The following is a 21,828-nucleotide window of genomic DNA, read 5'->3' as shown; positions in this document are numbered from 1 at the left end:
TGGCAATAGGAGAGATGTCACGCCCTGGTAACAGTCCCCAGCCTCTAACTTTGGCCCCTGACTGGAGCTCTCGGAGACAGCAGAGTCCAGGATGGGGCAGCAGCAACCTCCCCCAGGGGCAGGTGGATGGCAGCAAGTGTAGGTGTCAGTCGCCCCAGCATTTAAAAAGTATAAATTATGACCTCTCAGGAAAAAGTCAAGATTTAGTTCTATAGAGCACCAAAAATAGTCCCTGGAAGCGAAGAGCTTTTGTGATTATTTGAGGAGAAAAAGTTAAAAACCATTTTTCCTTTAAGGGCGGATTTGATATTGAGTTAGCTTTTTTGCTCATTACTCTGGAAATCTGATGAAAGTGGCCTTTCTTCTGTGTTACTAAGCCAACCCTGGGTTTAGGGCTTAAAATGACCTGTGACTGGTAAATTACATGTGGACTGGGATCTATGGACTATTCTTGGGTCTTCCTTCAATGTGGTGATTCTTGTAACTCGGCTTGTCCCTCTAGGGGTCCCTAAAAGTTATGATTCTAGACTTGTTGGGACACTGACTCCCACTGATCTGGTGTTGCCCAGCCAGAATAGATCCTGCACCCACAGCTAAACTTGAGATGGGTAGTAGTGAACTCAGTGGACTGCTGTGTAGACCACTGCTGCCCTGTCATTTGTCCTTCTATCTAAATTGGATGCCATTGTGGCTCTGGTTGTCCTGTGAGTCTAAATGCCTAGTTAAGCAGAGCTCCAGGTTGGTGTTGTATTGTAGCCATTATAACATGTGCTTTGATAAGGCTCATGGTACGTGTTTTGTTAACTGTTATATCTCCACTACCCAGCACCATGTATGGCTCGTGGTACAAGCTCAATATATACCTGTTAAACAAAATTGGCCTTGAACATCAAAAGGTAGATAATAAGCTAATTACCCTTTATGAAGCTTTCATAAATGTGATTTAAATCAGGATATTCCTGCCGGTTGGCCTCGCTGAACAAAGCATGCAGACACGACCAGTCAAATGTCTTCTCCAGCTCATTGAGAACATTGTAAACCACTTTCGATACAGGGACCAGGTTTCTACAAGACTCTTGACAGTCCTAAAAAATATTGAATGGAGAAAATATAAATACAGACTTCCACGTTACAGAAGAGCCCTAGAAAGAGATTTTATGGTTAATGTATTCCAATTTCCATACATACGTATCTTTTCACATAAAGGTTTAGAATTTCTGTGTATTTGTATGGCTACTAAGTGGAACAGTAAATCCTTTCTCCTTAGAAATCCGCATTTGTGAATCTGATCTCCTCACCCTCATTTATATTAGATGTAAGAAGGAGCAATTCTGAAGAATAAAATTGGGTTCAAAGTTAATGGATATGTAGGCTTCCAAGAGCTTGGTCAAATGTTTTAGGAATAGACTTGGCAGGTGATGAGCAGCTATTCTGTTGACTGGACAGTTCCTGCCCCTTCACCAAGACTGACTTGGCCTGGAAGGGCTCAAGGAAGGCAGGTGACAAGTTTCCCCTTTTGTGAACTTGACCATGGGGAAAGCATATTTGTAGGGCAAGGAGAAGACTTGCATCTCTGTAGCTCCAACAACACCCATTGCTAAAATTAACCCAAATTCCAAGACTCCAGAAATAACATAAATAAAATAAGTAAATAAGTAAATAAATGGAAAAAAAGACCCCCCCCAAAACCATTGGAGAAAGAATAGCAAGCATATACCCCCAAATTTGTCCTAACAGGACATCAATTCCCTGTCGGTTTTAATGTTCTCAGATCTAACTATTTAAATTGAAGTTCATTGAAAAGAAATGCTGTGTCAATTATTATTTCATTAAATCATCTCATTTAAATTATTCATCAATTCATTAAAATTCTTTTAATTCTTAGTTTATGCTCTACTCTATGCATTCCTACAAGGAATTAAACATCTGTGGAGCACACCTGCTTCAGATGCAGCCTGTCTCCAGTGCTACTCACCTTGATATCAGTGGTCACCATGAGCACCATCCTTTCAGTTAGAAGCAGGACTGTCTCCAGTGATGCCTGTTTCTACTCTCCCTCTCCTTTTTTACCTTATCACAATACTTGAACAATTGCAAAACTACTTGAAAAGGTCTTCTTCTCATAGGACACTCCTCAGTTAGCTACTTGTGCCCTTACTTCTGTGTTCAGGTTATCGAAGCATAACTTAGTATGGGGCTAGTTTACCAGATTGTGACATAATAAACCTCACTTACTTCATACATTCTATTGGTGATGAGTTCACGGTCACGAAGACCCTCAAGGAAAGGAAATGGCTTTTTTATTGCAGTTGAAATCTCCACTTTATGTCTTTTGAAGTGCCTGAGTACAGTCTCAGAGATAAGCCCGCTATCTGTGTTCTCCTGATTTTCTGTGGCTATCCTAGGGAGGAAGAATACCATGTGAAAATGGTTATCAATATTCTAAGACATATGGAGGCTGTAACATTTTATATATAAAGGATAGGCTGTGAAGAACCAACATATATAAAATAAGTGGTTTCAGTAGAGACCAGAATAAATGGAATTGAAACAACAAACAATGATATAATTGAAGAAAGTGAGGAGGTTAAGAAAGACTGAAGCACGGGACTGAAAAAGTCCATTCCAGTCTGTCCCAATCAAAACCATTATAAAGATAGCTCCCCTTATCTGGTATATTTTTTAATTAAAAATATTTAAAATTTGTACAACATCAAGGTGGAATAAACAGAGGAATGAAAACAATGGAATAAAAAATCTAACCTTGAAAAATGTTTCTTAATTAATAACTAAGAGAAAATAAAACAAGATGTCCCCTCTTCTGATCTATAACTGTTAAGAGAAATACCATCTTGTATTATAAAACTAGTTCATAAATGATAGGATGTGGTTAAGAATATGATATGGATAAACTGAGAAATTCACAAGACTATCAGTCATTTCTTCTGGGACTTCTACTTTGTGTTAATATAAATCTTTCTGTTATTGTTTTATATAGTGAATCTTTCTAGACATCTGAATTTCAGAAATTGCTATTTTCTGTGATAGTAATTTTAAACCTGAGCCTTTAATTCAGGTTCTTAGGTGATTATTTTATTGCTCTGATAATGTTTTAATCAACATTTTGTATTCAAAAAAGTTATGAAGACAGTAGGATTCTTTGTCAAACCAGAAGAAAATTATTGTCACTTACCAGCACCCAAAACCATCAAAGAAATGTCACATTATTTTGCTGAATTCTGCATAAAGAAGTTTCTGATTAAAGACTGCAGATTGAAGAGAATCATTTGTCTTCTCTTTTATTATCTCCCTTCCCCCCCCCAGTAAATGCTAATGAAGGGATTGTATTCACAATGACGAGGAGAATGTCAGGGGGCAATAAGCAGATGAGAGATTACTACCGAAATCTATAAGACAAAAACTGGTCAGAGGATGGCTAATTATTATTGTAGGTGGAGGATGCTCCCAGAGGTCAGAGAAGCAACCAGTGTGCCCTGCAGCACCTGAAGAAGCAGTGGAGATCACAAGGGAGACATGGTGCTGAAAACTGTTGTGTTATTTGAAAAATGAAGAACAGAACAACACACCCTCCACCCCTCAACTTGTGTCCTGACCACTTGTGCCCAAGCAGCCTCTCAGAGGGAAATTCCTGTCCTTTCTGTCACCATATGTTAATTTTGCCTATTCCTGGGCCCACATACATGAAAATAATACAACACATGTGCTTTGTGTCTGACTTCTTTTGCTCATCATCCATGTTGTTGGATGAACAGAAATTTGTTCTTTTTTATTGTTGAAGGTATTCCATTGTGTGGACCTACCACAATCTGTTTATGGGTGGATTCTAGTTTGGGACTAGTTTGAATAAAGCTGTTGTTCTTGTACAAGTTTTTTAGTGGCAAGATGTTTTAATTTCTCTGTGTAAATAACTAGGAGTGGAATTGTTGGGTCATTGTGTAGGAATATGTTTAATGGTTTTAGAACCTGTCAAACTGTATTTCAAAGTCTATGTTTGACTATTTGGACTATTTTCAAAGTCTATGTTTGTATTTCTTTAATGACTGATAATATTGAGCACACTTCTGTATGCTTATTAGCAATTCATAATCTCCTTTTGTGAAATGTCTTTTCAAGTCTTTGGCCCATTTATATTATTAGATTGTCATTTATTATTATTGATGTGTAGGAGTTTGCATATATTATGGAAAGAAGTGTTTTGTTTAATATATGTATTATGAATATTTTTTTCCATTATGTGGTTTGCCTTTCATTTTCTTAACCTTGTCTTTTGACATGGTTAAGCTATCATTTTTTCTTCTGTGGCTAATAACTTCAGTGTACTATTTAAGAAATCTTTGCCTTCCCCAAATTAATGAAAATATTCAAAAAGTAATTTACAGGATAAGCATGGATCTATTTCTGGATTTTCTATGCTGTACGATTTATCTGTTTGTCTATCCTTGTGCCAATAGTATATTGATTTGAATACTACAACTTATAGTAAGTTTTGAAGTCAATTAGGAAAATATTGTCTTGGGTTTTCTAGGTCTTTTGTTTTTCCACATATCTTTTAAATTGGATTTGTCAATTTCTACAAGAAAAGTGTTTTAGAGTTTTATAAGGTTTGCATTGAACTTGTTGATAAATTTGGTGAAAAGTGACATCTTAACAATATTGAGCTCTAATCCATTTATTTATTTTTCCTTAATCTTGTCAGAAGTGTTTACAGCTTTCAGTATAGAAGTCATACACTTCTTTCATTAAAATTATTCTTAGTTATTTTATTCTTTGAGGGGGCTACTTTAAATGATATTGCTTTTAAAATTATTTCTAACAATTGTATGAACATAGAACTGATTTTCAGAAACATTAACTATGTATTCATGACCTTCTTAAATTCATGTATTCTAGTAATATATTTGTAGATTTCCTTTGGATTTTATAGAAAAAAACAATTATGTCATCAGCAAATAAAACTCCTTTACTTCTTCCTTTCCAAAAATTGTTTCTTTTTTCTTTCTTGTTGCACTGGTTAGGAGTTTAAATACAATATTGAGGAGAAATGGTGAGAATGGAATCCCTTGCCTTGTTTCCAATGTTAGAGAAAATGCATTTAGTATCACCATCAAGTATGATGTCACACACACACACACACACACACACACACACACACACACAACTGAAGAAATTTCTGTTTATTGCTAGTTTGCTGAGAGTTTTATCATGGACAGACGTTAAATATTATCAAATGCATCTATTGAGCTATTCATATCGTTTTCCTTCTTTATTATTTAATTTGGTGAGTCATGTTGATTGATTTCCAGAGCCTCCTCTTAAGTAGAAGCAGATAACCACAGGTTAGCAGACATTTGAATAAAGTCTGCAATATCAGAAACAAAGAACAACATTAAAAAAGAGAAAAAGTTGCCCCAGGAGAAACAGAGATATTGTCGGAAACAGGAGAAACTTCCAAAATCTCTAATATTTTCAGAGATATTTGAGAATACATATTGCATCCCTGGTTACAAAGAAAAAGGAATTAACAGAGAAATAGATAGTGGCGTTAGATATTTCTTTAAATTGATTTTTGGAAATTTACTAAGATTTACTAAAATGGTTGTAAAATAAAGTTGGGGAAATTTCCCAAAAAATTAAATGAAGAGATTAAAAGAACAAAAAAGAATAAATTTGAAAGACAACATAGGAGAGTAAGATTAATTTAGGGGTCTAATAGCAACCTAATTAGAGTCAAGAAAGATGTGCAAGGAAATGTAGAGGAGGACCACATCAAGAGAATTATTTAAGGAGATATGTACCATGGAGTAGAAGGACATGGATTTTTTTAAAAGGACTTAGAGAAATGAATTTTAAAAGAACCAAACCAAGGTATATCACTATGAAATGCCAACATCTAAAAAAAAGAGAAGAGCTTAAAATATTCCAGAAAGAATTAAGAAACTGGTCACTTATGGAGGAATGATGGCAAGAATAGCTTGAGACATCTCATCAGTAACAGATCTAGCCCTTCAAAATGCAGAGTTAATCAGGACAACTTCAGACATGTAGGGCTGAGAAATTTTCCTTTACAAACATCCATTTTGAGTGTTTTCCTAAAATTTTATTTATTTCCTTTATGCATATGTAAATACGTATATTTAAGGTTTAAAAATACAGTTTAGGGCTTCCCTGGTGGCGCAGTGGTTGAGAGTCCGCCTGCCGATGCAGGGGACACGGGTTCGTGCCCCGGCCCGGGAAGATCCCACATGCCGCAGAGCTGCTGGGCCCGTGAGCCATGGCCGCTGAGCCTGCGCGTCCGGAGCCTGTGCTCCTCAACAGGAGAGGCCACAACAGTGAGAGGCCCACGTACCGCAAAAAAAAAAAAAAAAAAAAAAAAAAAAAATACAGTTTATACGTGCTCTAAAATTTTTATGCAATCATTATTTTCCTTTCCATTCACTTCACTGTGCCCACTCCTCCTGCAAAATCCATTTTAATCATCTTGCATGTATTCTTTCCTACATTCTCCATAAGCATATAAATCCATCTACCTATTTCTATAACCTACCCATATCTTGCAGGGGTTTTATTCATATTATATTATAATATTATATAATTTTGTTTGAATTACAAATTGTCTTCTGCATCAAATTTGTCTTCATATTAATACCTTGCAAAATATTCTCTAAGTCATCTAGTGTGGTTCTAGCTTGTTTATTTATTTTGTCAATATATAATATTGAACAGCACACACTCACTCTTAGGAAAATACAATATGATGGATTTTGGAAAAACAGGGAAGTAATCCAGTAATGAGGAAGATGTGAAACTTAGAAACCAGTGGATCCAGTAATGGATCCAAGTTGGCAGTTCAGTAACAGATGGAGAACATGAACATCTCAGATTGGAACAGATGATGATTAAAGCATATAAATAAGTGTAATGAATGACAACAATGTCATAAGGGAAGTGGGACAACTCTGCTATAAAGTACATGTGCTACAGGGGAAGTGGTATAAAATGTGTATTGCAATCTCTAGACAACCGCCAAAAACATTTAAAAAGAAGTATAATTGATATGTTAATAGAAGACTAAGATGGGCTCATATAAAATGCTAAATTAAAGCTAGAGAAGGCAGAAAAAGAGGGGGGGGAAGAGACAAAGAACAAATACAATGAATAAAGAACATTTATAAACATGGTAATATAATCCAGTATATCAATAATTACTTTCAGTGTGAATGGCCTGAATACTCCAATTAAAAACAGAGATTGTCAAAGTGACTGAGAAAACAAGACCCAACCTTATATTGTCAATAAGAAAAAAACAAATATGAAGATGTGGGTTAAGAATGAAGAAGGAGATACCATGTCAACACTAATCAAAAGAAAAACAGAGTAGCTATATTATTTCCAGAGAAAAAAGACTCAGGACAAGAAAAAATATTAATTAAGAGAAAGAGAGAATTACATATGATAAAGGGGTCACTTTTCCAACGAGATATAACAATCCTTAATGTGGTATTTACACATGATAAACACACAGCATCAAATTGTGTAAGGGAAAAATTGATAGAACAGTAATAGAAATAGATAAATCCAGTATCCCAGTTGGATACATGAACAGCCCTCTTTTAGTCATTTATAGATCAAGCAGGTAGAGAAGCCATAAGAATATAGTTGACCTGAACATCACTACCAATCAACTTGATCTCTTTGACATTTTTAGAATACTCCATCCGACCACAGCAGAATACACATACTCCTCAAGAACACATGGAATAATCACCCTTACCAAGATAGAATACACTCTGGGCCATAAAACACATCTTAAATTTAAAAGAATAGAAATCATAAAAAGTGTGTTCTCAGAAAAAAAGGAATTAAACTACAAATAAATAACAGAAAGGGGTGGGAAATTCCCCCAAATACTTGGAGATTTAAAAATACACTCTTAAATAACACATGGGTCAAGAAAAAGTCTTAAGAGAAATTTTAAAATATTTTGAACTGAACAAAAATAAACTAAACTACAACTTATCAAAATTTGTGGGATGCTGAAAAAGCAGTGACTACAAAGAAATGGATTCCATTGAATGTGTATATATTATTATGTATATATTAGAAAAGAAGAAAGATGTAAAACCAATAATATAAGTTTCTCCCATTGGAAAGTTGGAAAAAAAGAGCAACTTAAGCTTAAAGCAGTAGAAGAAATGAAATAAAAGAGCAAAAAGCAATGAAAGAGAAAATTCCACAAAACCTAAAACTTGTTCTTGGAAGAGATCAATAAAATTGATAAACTTCTACTCAGGCTAACTAAAGAAAAAAAGAGAAAGAAGTCACAAATGACCGATATCAGAAGTGAAAGTAGGATCATCACAGCTGATTTTATGAATATTAAAGGGATAACAAAGGAATACTATGAACAAATCTGTTCCCCAAAATTTGATAACTTAAATAAAATTGACCAAATCCTAGAGAGATACAAACTATCAAAACTCACACAAGGAGAAATTGATAGTTTGAATAGGCATATATTCATTACAAAATTGAATTAGTAATTAATAACTTTGAAAAAAAATAAGTGCTAGGCCCAGGGGATTCCACTGGTTAATCCTACCAAACATTTAAGGAAGAAATGATACCTATTCTCCACATTCTTATCCAGAAAACAGAAGCAGAGAGAACACTTCTTAATTCCTTCTATGAGCCCAGCACTACTGCAATACCCAAAGCAGGTAAAGACAAACTACAGATCAATATCTCTCAAGAATATAGATGTAAAAATCTTCAAGAAAATATTAGCAAATTGCATCCAAAAGTGTAAAAAAATATATAGCATGACCAAGTGTAACTTATTCCAGATATGCAAGCCTGGTTCAATATTTGAAATCAATCAGTGTAATCCACCATATCAACAGGTAAAAGAAGAAAATTTGGATGATCATATCAATTGACATGGAAAAGTCATTTAACAAATTCCATCACTTTTTCATGTAAAAACCCCTAGAAAACTAGAAATAGAGAGGAACATCTTCAAAATGAGAAAGAATATCTATTAAAACATCTATAGCTAGTATCATACTTACTGTTGAAAACCTGCACACTTTCCTCCTAGGATCAGAAACAAGGCAAAGATGTCCTCTTTCTCTATTCCTATTCAACACTGTACTAGAAGGCACAGCTAGTGCAAAAAAAAGGAAATTTAATGTACAGAGTTTGGGAAGGAATAAAACTATCTTTGTTTGCAGATAACATGACTGTTTATGTAGAAAATCCCAAAGAATTCACTTGCACACAAAATCTGGAACTAATAGTTAAGTATAGAGAGGTTGCTGGACACTAGGTTAACATACAAAGATCAATTGCTTTTGTATATACCAGCACTGAAAACTCGGAATTTGAAATGCAATAAGACAATAACATTTACAATAGCACCAAAAGTTTTAAATACTTAGGTATGAATCTAACAAAATATATACAGAATCTATATGCAGAAAATTACTCTAGAAAGAAAAGAATTTTATTTTGCAAAATAATATAATAATAACTACTTTGATGTAAAATTTCAAATTATATAAACAGTGTTGAGCTTAGTGGTAAAGCAACATTCTTATTAAATTAGTTCTTTTTTTTTTTTTTTTTTGTGGTACGCGGGCCTCTCACTGTTGTGGCCTCTCCTGTTGCAGAGCACAGGCTCCGGACACACAGGCTCAGCAGCCATGGCTCATGGGCCTAGCCACTCCACGGCACGTGGGATCTTCCCGGACTGGGGCATGAACCCGTGTCCCCTGCATCGGCAGGTGGACTCTCAACCACTGCGCCACCAGGAAAGCCCTAAATTATTTCTTTTAAACATGAAATTTGAACAATATGGTTTCAAATTCACCACTAAAAAGTAGAGAAACATAGATTAAAAATTTTTTGGAAAAGTTGAAAATAACCACTGGTTGAGTCAAATCAGACTCTAATAAAACCTTATGAAACACTAAAAAATAATATAAAAGGAAATATAGCTTGCATTTTTAGAGAGTAAAAAATCAAGGAAACTAATAGGAATTTAATAACTAAAAGAAAAAAATTATGAAAAATACATTATTAAAAACACTAAAAGTAAATGAAAAAATAATGGTATTGAAAGGTGCAGGATTAAAAATAGAATCCAATAAGAGACACAAGAAAGACAAAGTGACAAAAAATTTGTTAAAATCAAAGATAGGCAAGTTATGGTATTCAGATATAAATAAAATAAAAAATAAGGGTATTTATATTCATCTCAAAGCAAACTTCAAAGAACAAATAATGGGGCAAATGTTTTATGAATATTGAGAAACAATTCACCTCTAGTGTTTGACTCTTCACATATTCAAAAAATGATCAAAATATACAGGCTCTGGATAAATTAGCAAGAAAGATTTATTATTTAATCTTGTGACCTAAAAACACAGAAAATTTTCTCTCAATGTCCTTTAAATGCATATCAGTATAGATCATAATCTTGACCATAAATGAAGTCTCAATAAGTTATAATCAGTAGATGCTAAATAGGCTGCATGTTAAAGAAAATAAACCACACAGAGTTTTATAAAACAAAACAAGGACTAAGATAAAAACCACAAGCCTCAAGGGTCAGTAAGTGGAGAGAGCACCAGAATCACAACTAACTGCTGAACAATCATTGAGAGGAAGACACTGGAACTCACAAAAAAGATACCCCACATCCAAAGACAAAGGAGAAGCCACAATGAGACGGTAGGAGGGGTGCAATCATAATAAAATCAAATCCCATAACTGATGCGTGGGTGACTCACAGACTGGAGAACACTTATACCACAGAAGTCCACCCACTGGACTGAAGGTTCTGAGCCCCACGTCAGGCTTTCCAACCTGGGGGTCTGGCAATGGGAGGAGGAATTCCTAGAGAATCAGACTTTGAAGGCTAGTGGGATTTGATTACAGGACTTTGACAGGGACTGGGGGAAACAGAGATTCCACTCTTGAAGGGCACACACAAGGTAATGTGCACATCAGGACCCAGGGGAAGGAGCAGTGACTCCATAGGAGACTGAATCATACCTACCTGCTAGTGTTGGAGGGTCTCCTGCAGAGGCAGGGGGTGGCTGTGTCTCACCATGAGGACAAGGACACTGGCAAGAGAAGTTCTGGAAAGTACTCCTTGGTTTGAGCCCTCCGAGAGTCCACCATTAGCCCCACCAAAGAGCCCCTGTAGGCTCCAGTGTTGAGTCACCTCAGGCCCAACATCCAACAGGGAGGGAACCCAGACCCACCCATCAGCAGACAAGTGGATTAAAGTTTTACTGAGTTCTGTCCAGCAGAGCAACAGGTAACTCTACCCACCACCAGTCCCTCCCATCAGGAAACTTGCACAAGCCTCTTAGACAGCCTCATCCACCAGAGGTCAGACAGCAGAAGCAAAAAGAACAACCCTGCAGCCTATGGAACAAAAACCACATTCACAGAAAGATAGACAAGATGAAAAGGCAGAGGGCTATGAACCAGATGAAGGAACAAGATAAAATGCCAGAAAAACAAGTAAATGAAGTGGAGATAGGCAACCTTCCAGAAAAAGAATTCAGAGTAATGATAGTGAAGATGATCCAGGACATAGGAAAAAGAATGGAAGCAAAGATCAAGAAGATGCAAGAAATGTTTAACAAAGACCTAGAAGAATTAAAGAAAAAATAGAGTTGAACAATACAATAACTGAAATGAAAAATACACTAGAAGGAATGCATAGCAAAATAACTTGAGGCAGAAGAACAGATAAGTAACCTGGAAGACAGAATGGTGGAACTCACTGCTGTGGAACAGAATAAAGAAAAAAGAATGAAAAGAAATGAAGACAGCCTAAGAGACCTCTGGGACAACATTAAACGCAACAACATTTGCATTATAAGGGTTCCAGAAGGAGAAGAGAGAGAGAAAGGACCAGAGAAAATATTTGAAGAGATTATAGTCAAAAACTTCCTTAACATGGGAAAGGAAATAGCCACCCAAGTCCAGGAAGCCCAGAGAGTCCCTAACAGGATAAACCCAAGGAGAAACACACTGAGACATATAGTAATCAAACTGGCAAAAAAAAAAAAGACCACAAAAAATTATTGAAATCAGCAAGGGAAAAATGACAAATAATGTACAAGGGAAATCCCATAAGGTTAACAGCTGATTTCTCAGCATAAAACCTACAAGCCAGAAGGGAGTGGCATGACATATTTAAAGTGATGAAAGGGAAGAACCTACAAACAAGATTACTCTACCCAGCTAGGATTTCATTTAGATCTGATGGAGAAATCAAGAGCTTTACAGACAAGCAAAAGCTAAGAGAATTCAGCACGACCAAACCAGCTCTACAGCAAATGCTAAAGGAACTTCTCTTAGTGGGAAACAAGAGAAGAGAAGAAAAGGACCTACAAAAACAAACCCAAAACAATTAAGAAAATGGTAATAGGAACATACATATTGATAATTACCTTAAATGTTAATGGATTAAATGCTCCAACCAAAAGACACAGGCTCCCTGGATGGATACAAAAACAAGACCCATCTATCTATATGCCATCTACAAGAGACCCACTTCAGACCTAGGGACACACACAGACTGAAAGTGAGGGGATGGAAAAAGATATTCCATGAAAATGGAAATCAAAAGAAAGCTGGAGTAGAAATACTCATATCAGATAAAATAGACTTTAAAATAAAGATTGATACAAGAGACAAGGAAGGACACTACATAATGATCAAGGGATCAATTAAAGAAGATATAACAATTATAAATATATATACACCCAACATAGAAGCACCACAATACATAAGGCAACTGCTAACTCCCATAAAAGAGGAAGTCAACAGTAACACAGTAATAGTGGGGGACTTTAACACCTCATTTACACCAATGGACACATCATCCAAACAGAAAATTAATAAGGAAACACAAGCTTTAAATGACACAATAGACCAGATAGATTTAATTGATATTCATAGGCCATTCCATCCAAAAACAGCAGATTACACTTTCTTCTCAAGTGCATATGGAGCATTCTCCAGGATAAATCAAATCTTGGGTCACAAATCAAGCCTCAGTAAATTTAAGAAAATTGAAATCATATCAAGCATCTTTTCTGACCACAATGCTATGAGATCTATGAGATTAGAGATCAATTACAGGGGGAAAAAAACGTAAAAAAGACAAAAACATGGAGGCTAAACAATACGTTATTAAATAACCAAGAGATCACTGAAGAAATCAATGAAGAAATAAAAAAATACCTAGAGACAAATGACAATGAAAACACGATGACTCAAAACCTATGGGATAGGAGAGGCAAGAAGATGGCAGAAGAATTAAGATGCGGAGATCTCCTTCCTCCTTACAGAGACATCAGAAATACATCTACACGTGGAACTTCTCCTATAGAACACCCACCGAACGCTGGCAGAAGACCTCAGACCTCCCAAAAGGCAAGAAACTCCCCACGTACCTGGGTAGGGCAAAAGAAAAAAGAATAAACAGAGACAAAAGAGCAGGGACGGGACCTACACCAGTGGGAGGGAGCCGTGAAGGAGGAAAGGTTCCCACACACTAGGAGCCCCTTCGTGGGCGGAGACTGCGGGCGCCGGAGGGGGAAGCTCCGGAGCCGCGGAGGACAGCTCAGCCACAGGGTGCGGAGGGCAAAGCGGAGAGATTCCCGCAGAGGATCTGTACCGACCGGCACTCACCAGCCCGAGAGGCTTGTCTGCTCCCCCGCCGGGGCGGGCGGGGCCGGGAGCTGAGGCTCGGGCTTCAGTCGGATCCCAGGGAAAGGTCTGGAGGCGGCAGAGTGAAAACAGCCTGAAGGGGTTAGTGCGCCACGGCTGGCCGGGAGGGAGTCCGGTTGGAGTCTGGAGCTGCCGAAGGGGCAAGAGACCTTTTCCTCCCTCTTTGCTTCCTGGTGCGCGAGGAGAGGGGTTTAAGCGCGCCGCTTAAAGGAGCTCCAGAAACGGGCGCGGAGCTGCCGAAGAGGCAGAATTTTTCTTGCCTCTTTGTCTCCTGGTGCAAGAGGAGAGGGGATTAAGCGCACCGCGTAAAGGAGCTCCAGAAACGGGCGCGAGCCGCGGCTGTCGGCACGGACAGTAGAGACGGGTGTGGGACGCTAGGGTCGCTGCTGCTGCCACCAAGAGGCCTGTGTGTGAGCACAGGTCACTCTCCACACCGCCCCTCCCGGGAGCCTGTGCAGCCCGCCACTGCCGGGGTCCCGGGATCCAGGGACAGCTTCCCCAGGAGAACGTGCGTCGCGCCTCAGGCCGGTGCAACGTCACGCCGGCCTCTGCCGCCGCGGGCTTGCCTCGCATCCATGCCCCTCCCTTCCACCCGCCTGTGCCAGAACCCCCGAATCAGCTGCTCCTTTAGCCCCGTCCTGTCTGAGTGAAGGGCAGACGCCCTCGGACGACCTACACGCAGAGGCGGGGCCAAGTCCAAAGTTGAACCCCGGGAGCTGTGCGAACAAAGAGAGGGGGAGGTCTCTCCCAGCAGCCTCAGAAGCAGTGGATTAAAGCTCCTCAATCAACTTGAAGTGCCCTGCATCTGTGGAAAACCTGAATAGACAGCGAAATATCCCAAGTTGAGGAGGAGCAAGACTTTGGGAATCCCCATAAGGTTAACATCTGATCTTTCAGCAGAAACCCTACAAGCCAGAAGGGAGTGTCAGGACATATTTAAAGTGATGAAGGAAAAAAACCTACAACCAAGATTACTCTACCCAGCAAGGGTCTCATTCAGATTCAACAGAGAAACTAAAACCTTTACAGACAAGCAAAAGCTGAGAGAGTTCAGCACCACCAAAGCAGCTTTACAACAAATACTAAAGGAACTTCTCTAGGCAAGAAACACAAGAGAAGGAAAAGACCTACAAGAACAACCCGAAACAATTAAGTAAATGGTAATAGGAACATACATATTGATAATTACCTTAAATGTAAATGGATTAAATGCTCCCACCAAAAGACACAGACTGGCTGAATGGATACAAAAACAAGACCCATATATATGCTGTCTACAAGAGACCCACTTCAGACCTAGGGTCACATACAGACTGAAAGTGAGGGGATGGAAAAAGATATTCCATGCAAATGGAAATCAGAGAAAGCTGGAGTAGCAATTCTCATATCAGACAAAATAGACTTTAAAATAAAAACCTTTACAAGAGACAAAGAAGGACACTACATAATGATCAAGGGATCGATCCATGAAGAAGATATAACAATTGTAAATATTTATGCAGCCAACATAGGAGTACCTCAATACATAAGGCAAATACTAACAGCCATAAAAGGGGAAATCAACAGTAACACAATCATAGTAGGGGACTTTAACACCCCACTTTCACCAATGGACAGATCATGCAAAATGAAAATAAATAAGGAAACACAAGCTTTAAATGATACATTACACAAGATGGACTTAATTGATATTTATAGGACATTCCATCCAAAAACAACAGAATACACATTTTTCTCAAATGCTCATGGAACATTCTCCAGGATAGATCATATATTGGGTCACAAATCTAGCCTTGGCAAATTTAAGAAAATTGAAATCATATCAAGTATCTTTTCTGACCACAACGCTATGAGACCAGATATCAATTACAGGAAAAGATCTGTAAAAAATACAAACACATGGAGGCTAAACAATACACTACTTAATAACGAAGTGATCACTGAAGAGATCAAAGAGGAAATCAAAAAATACTTAGAAACAAATTACAATGGAGACACGAAGACCCAAAACCTATGGGATACAGCAAAAGCAGTTCTAAGAGGGAAGTTTATAGCAATACAATCATACCTTAAGAAACAGGAAACATCTCGAATAAACAACCTAACTTTGCACCTAAAGCAATTAGAGAAAGAAGAACAAAAAACCCACAAATTTAGCAGAAGGAAAGAAATCATAAAGAACAGAGCAGAAATAAATGAAAAAGAAATGAAGGAAACAATAGCAAAGATCAATAAAAGTAAAAGCTGGTTCTTTGAGAAGATAAATAAAATTGATAAACCATTAGCCAGACTCATCAAGAAAAAAAGGGAGAAGACTCAAATCAATAGAATTAGAAATGGAAAAGGAGATGTAACAACTGACACTGCAGAAATACAAAAGATTATTAGAGATTGCTACAAGCAACTGTATGCCAATAAAATGGACAGCCTGGAAGAAATGGACAAATTCTTAGAAATGCACAACCTGCAGAGACTGAACCAGGAAGAAATAGAAAATATGAACAGACCAATCACAAGCACTGAAATCGAAACTGTGATTAAAAATCTTCCAACAAACAAAAGCCTAGGACCAGATGGCTTCACAGGCGAATTCTATCAAACATTTAGAGAAGAGCTAAGACCTATCCTTCTCAAACTCTTCCAAAATATAGCAGAGGGAGGAACACTCCCAAACTCATTCTATGAGGCCACTGTCACCCTGATACCAAAACCAGACAAAGACGTCACAAAGAAAGAAAACTACAGGCCAATATCACTGATGAACATAGATGCAAAAATCCTCAACAAAATACTAGCAAACAGAATCCAACAGCACATTAAAAGTATCATACACCATGATCAAGTGGGGTTTATTCCAGGAATGCAAGGATTCTTCAATATACGCAAATCAATCAACGTGATACACCATATCAACAAACTGAATGAGAAAAACCATATGATCATCTCAATAGATGCAGAGAAAGCTTTTGACAAAATTCAACACCCATTTATGATAAAAACCCTGCAGAAAGTAGGCATAGAGGGAACTTTCCTCAACATAATAAAGGCCATATATGACAAACCCACAGCCAGCATTGTTCTCAATGGTGAAAAACTGAAACCATTTCCACTAAGATCAGGAACAAGACAAGGTTGCCCACTCTCACCACTATTATTCAACATAGTTTTGGAAGTTCTAGCCACAGCAATCAGAGGAAAAAAAGAAATAAAAGGAATCCAAATAGGAAAAGAAGAAGTAAAGCTGTCACTGTTTGCAGATGACATGATACTATACATAGAGAATCCTAAAGATGCTACCAGAAAACTACTAGAGCTAATCAATGAATTTGGTAAAGTAGCAGGATACAAAACTGATGAACAGAAATCTCTGGCATTCCTATACACTAATGATGAAAAATCTGAAAGTGAGATTAAGAAAACACTCCCATTTATCACTGCAACAAAAAGAATAAAATATCTAGGAATAAACCTACCAAAGGAGACAAAAGACCCGTATGCAGAAAATTATAAGACACTGATGAAAGAAATTAAAGATGATACAAACATATGGAGAGATATACCATGCTCTTGGATTGGAAGAATCAACATTGTGAAAATGACTCTACTACCCAAAGCAATCTACAGATTCAATGCGATCCCCATCAAATTACCACTGGCATTTTTTACAGAAATAGAACAAAAAATTTCACAATTTGTATGGAAACACAAAAGACCCCAAATAGCCAAAGCAATCTTGAGAAAGAAAAACGGAGCTGGAGGAATCAGGTTCCCTGACTTCAGACTATACTACAAGGCTACAGTAATCAAGACAGTATGGTACTGGCACAAAAACAGAAATATAGATCAATGGAACAGGATAGAAAGCCCAGAGATAAACTCACACACATATGGTTACCTTATCTTTGATAAAGGAGGGAAGGATATACAGTGGAGAAAAGACAGCCTCTTCAATAAGTCGTGCTGGGAAAACCGGACAGCTACATGAAAAAGTATGAAATTAGAACACTCCCTAACACCACACACAAAAATAAACTCAAAATGGGTTAAAGACCTAAATGTAAGGCCAGACACTATCAAACTCTTAGAGGAAAACATAGGCAGAACACTCTATGACATAAGTCACAGCAAGATCCTTTTTGACCCATCTCCTAGAGAAATGGAAATAAAAACAAAAATAAACAAACGGGACTGAATGAAACTTAAAAGCTTTTGCACAGCAAAGGAAACCATAAACAAGCCTAAAAGACAACCCTCAGAATGGGAGAAAATATTTGCAAATGAAGCAACTGACAAAGGATTAATATCCAAAATTTATAAGCAACTCATGCAGCTCAATAACAAAAAAACAAACAACCCAATCCAAAAATGGGCAGAAGAACTAAATAGACATTTCTCCAAAGAAGATATACAGATTGCTAACAAACACATGAAAGAATGCTCAACATCATTAATCATTAGAGAAATGCAAATCAAAACTACAATGAGATATCATCTCACACTGGTCAGATTGGCCATCATCAAAAACTCTAGAAACAATAAGTGCTGGAGAGGGTGTGGAGAAAAGGGAACCCTCTTGCACTGCTGGTGGGAATGTAAATTGATACAGCCTCTATGGAGAACAGTATGGAGGTTCCTTAAAAAACTACAAATAGAGAACTACCATACGACCCTGCAATCCCACTACTGGGCATATACCCTGAGAAAACCATAATTCAAAAAGAGTCATGTACCAAAATGTTCATTGCAGCTCTATTTACAATAGCCAGGGCATGGAAGCAACCTAAGTGTCCATCAGTAGATGAATGGATAAAGAAGATGTGGCACATATATACAATGGAATATTACTTAGCCATAAAAAGAAATGAAACTGAGTTATTTGTAATGAGGTGGATAGACCTGGAGTCTGTCATACAGAGTGAAGTAAGTCAGAAGGAGAAAAACAAATACCGTATGCTAACACATATAAATATGGAATCTAAGAAAAAAATGTCATGAAGAGATTAGTGATAGGATGGGAATAAAACACAGACTTACTAGAGCATGGACTTGAGGATATGGGGAGGGGGAAGGGTAAGATGTGACAAAGTGAGAGAGTGTCAGGGACATATACACACTACCAAATGTAAATTAGATAGCTAGTGGGAAGCTGCCGCATAGCACAGAGAGTTCACCTCTGTGCTTTGTGACCGCCTGGAGGGGTGGGATGGGGGGTGGGTGGGAGGGAGGGTGACGCAAGAGGGAGGAGATATGGGAACGTAAGTATGTGTATAGCTGATTCACTTTGTTGTAAAGGAGAAACTAACACACTATTGTAAAACAGTTATACTCAAATAAAGATGTTAAAAAAATAAAAAAAATAAAAATAAAAAAATAAAAAGATACATGCACCCCAACGTTCACTGCAGCACTATTTACAATAGCCAGGACAGGGAATCAACCTAAATGTCCATCAACAGAAAAATGGATAAAGAAGAAGTGGTACATACATACAATGGAATATTACTCAGCCATTAATGAGAATGAAATAATGCCATTTGCAGCAACATGGATGGACCTGGAGATTATCATACTAAGTGAAGTAAATCAGACAGAGAAAGACAAATATGATATTGCTTATATGCAGAATCTTTTAAAAAAATGATACAAATGAACTTATTAACAAAACAGAAGTGCACTCACAGACTTAGAAAACAAACTTATGGTTACCAAAGGGTCAAGGTGGGGGGAGGGATAAACTGGGAGTTTGGGATTGACATATACACACTGCGGTATTTAAAATAGATAACCAACAAGGATCTACTGTATAGCACAGGGAACTCTGCTAAATATTCTGTAATAAGCTAAATGGGAAAAGAATTTGAAGAAAAATAGATACATGTGTATGTATAACTGAATCACATTACTGTATACCTAAAACTAAGACAACATTGTAAATCAACTATAGTCCAATATAAAATAAAAATTAAAAAAAATAAAATGACAAGCAAAAAAAGTCTGAATAATATTCCATTATAAGTGTATTCCACATATTCTTTATACATTCATCTGTCAACAAACATATGGGTTGTTTCCATATTTTGGAAATTGTGAATAATGCTGCAGTGAACATGGGGGTGCATATACCTCTTCCAGATCCTGATTTCCATTCTTAAAGATAAATACCCAGAAGCAGGATTGCTGGATCATATGGTAGTTCAATTTTTAATTTTTTTGGAACCTTCATATTGTTTTCTACAGTGGCTGCACCACTCTATCAGTGTACAAGTGTTCCAATTTCTCCATATCTTTGTCAATACTTGTTATCTTTGGTTTTTTGATAATAGCCATCCTAACAAGTGTGAGGTGATATCTCATTGTGGTTTTGATCTGCATTTCTCTCATGATGAGTGATGCTGAGCATTTTTCTCACATACCAGGTAGCAGTTTGTATGTTTCCTTGGAAAAATGTCTATTCAAATCCTTTGCCCAAGTTTTTTTAAAAATGGTTGTGGGTTTTTGGGGTTTTTTTGTTTGTTTGTTTGTTTTTTTGCTATTAAGCTGTAGGAGATTTATATATATTGGATATTAACCCCTTGTCAGATAGATGGTTTACAAATACTTTCTCCCGTTGCATAAGATGCCTTTTCATTCTGTTGATGTTTTCCTTTGCTCTGCAGAGTTTTTAGTTTGATATACTCCCACTTGTTTATTTTGGGGTTTGTTGCCCGTGCTTTTTCTGTCAGATCCAAGAAATTATTGCTGAAAGCAATGCCAAGACTTCCCCGCCCCCCCCCCACAATGTTTTCTTCAAGCAGTTTTAGTTTCAGAGTTTTTTAAAAAAAATATGTTTAAAATAGACCTTTTTAAAAGAGCAGTTTAGTTTCACAGCAAAATTGAGTAGAAAGTAGAGATTTCCCCTATGTCCTCTCCCCTAAACATGCCTAGTACACTCCATTACCAATGTTCCCCAACAGAGTGGTACATTTTTTACAATTATGAACCTACTTTGACACATCATCATCACTCAAAGGCCATAGATTACATTAGGATTCATTCCTGTACACTGTTGGCTTAGACAAATACATAATGCCATGTATCCACCATTATAGTATCATACAGAGTAGTTTCTCTGCTCTAAAAATGCTCTGTGCTCTGCCTATTTATCCCTCCCCCAAATCCCTGGCAACAACTCATCTTTTTACTGTCTCCATTGTTTTGCTTTTTCCAGACTGTCATATGGTTGGAATCATAGTATGTAACCTTTTCAGATTGTCTTCTTTTACTTAATAACATGCATTTCCTTTTGGCCTGAATAGCATTCTGTTGTCTAAATGTATCACAGCTTATTAATCCATTCACTTTTTGGAGGACATTTTGGTTGCTTTCAAATTTTGGCAATTATTTATATAAAATTTATATATAACTGGCATATAACATTACATTAGTTTCAGGGGTATATCATAGCAGTTTGATATTTGTATATATTATAAAATAATCACCACAATAAGTCTACTTAACATTCATCACCATACATAGTTACAAATTTTTTTCTTGTGATGAAAACTTTAAGATATACTCTCTTAGTATTTTCAAATTTGCAATACAGTATTATTAACAAGAAGCCCCATGCTCTACATTACAATAGTTTCAGGCCTTACAGTTAAGTCTTTAATCAGTTTTGACTTGATTTTTGTATATGGTGTAAGACTGGGGTCCAGTTATGTTTCTTATTCCTTCACTCTGTGAAATTGGCTACTGCTTATACATCTGCATCTCATCTTTTGAAATGTTTGCTTGACATCTGGTGTTTGATATCCTCCCTTCTGTTCTCTCATCCTTGCTGCTTTCTGCCATGTAACTCTCTGACAGATGATTTAGTGTTAGAAGGAGCACTGATAAATGCAGATGTGTTCAATCTGCCGGGTTTAACCAAAAGCATAGAAAAATTTTCTAATGTGACCTGTCCTAGAATTCCTGAGATGATACTTATGTGTTAATATCACACTATTTTTTCATCCACCCTTGCACTGAACTCACTAATATCTTATTAGGGGATTTAATATTATGTGTTTA

The 21,828-nt window shown here is 37.1% G+C and overlaps 1 protein-coding gene and 1 long non-coding RNA gene across 10 annotated transcripts in view; one reads left to right on the top strand and one right to left on the bottom strand.

Moving 5' to 3' along the window:
- The window catches only part of LOC131750537 (uncharacterized), an 88,280-nt gene extending 83,283 nt beyond the window's left edge, over nucleotides 1-4,997 (top strand). The window contains exon 4 of the long non-coding RNA XR_010839246.1: nucleotides 3,453-4,997. This is a non-coding gene — a long non-coding RNA (uncharacterized lncRNA). The remainder of the gene's footprint in view (nucleotides 1-3,452) is intronic.
- SP100 (SP100 nuclear antigen) overlaps nucleotides 1-21,828 on the bottom strand; it is a 98,547-nt gene that overhangs the window by 54,386 nt on the left and 22,333 nt on the right. For all 9 annotated transcript variants that reach the window (XM_067027151.1, XM_067027156.1, XM_067027153.1 and 6 more), the window contains exons 2-3: nucleotides 2,236-2,401; nucleotides 917-1,085 (exon numbers count right to left, since the gene is read on the bottom strand). In XM_067027151.1, the coding sequence (XP_066883252.1) occupies nucleotides 917-1,085; nucleotides 2,236-2,401 (335 nt within the window). The remainder of the gene's footprint in view (nucleotides 1-916; nucleotides 1,086-2,235; nucleotides 2,402-21,828) is intronic.

This window comes from Kogia breviceps, chromosome 2 (assembly GCF_026419965.1).
Source record: "Kogia breviceps isolate mKogBre1 chromosome 2, mKogBre1 haplotype 1, whole genome shotgun sequence".
Taxonomy (NCBI): Eukaryota; Metazoa; Chordata; class Mammalia; order Artiodactyla; family Physeteridae; genus Kogia; species Kogia breviceps.
The sequence above is the reverse complement of the archived record's forward strand: the minus strand, read 5'-3'. Positions and strand labels throughout refer to the sequence as shown.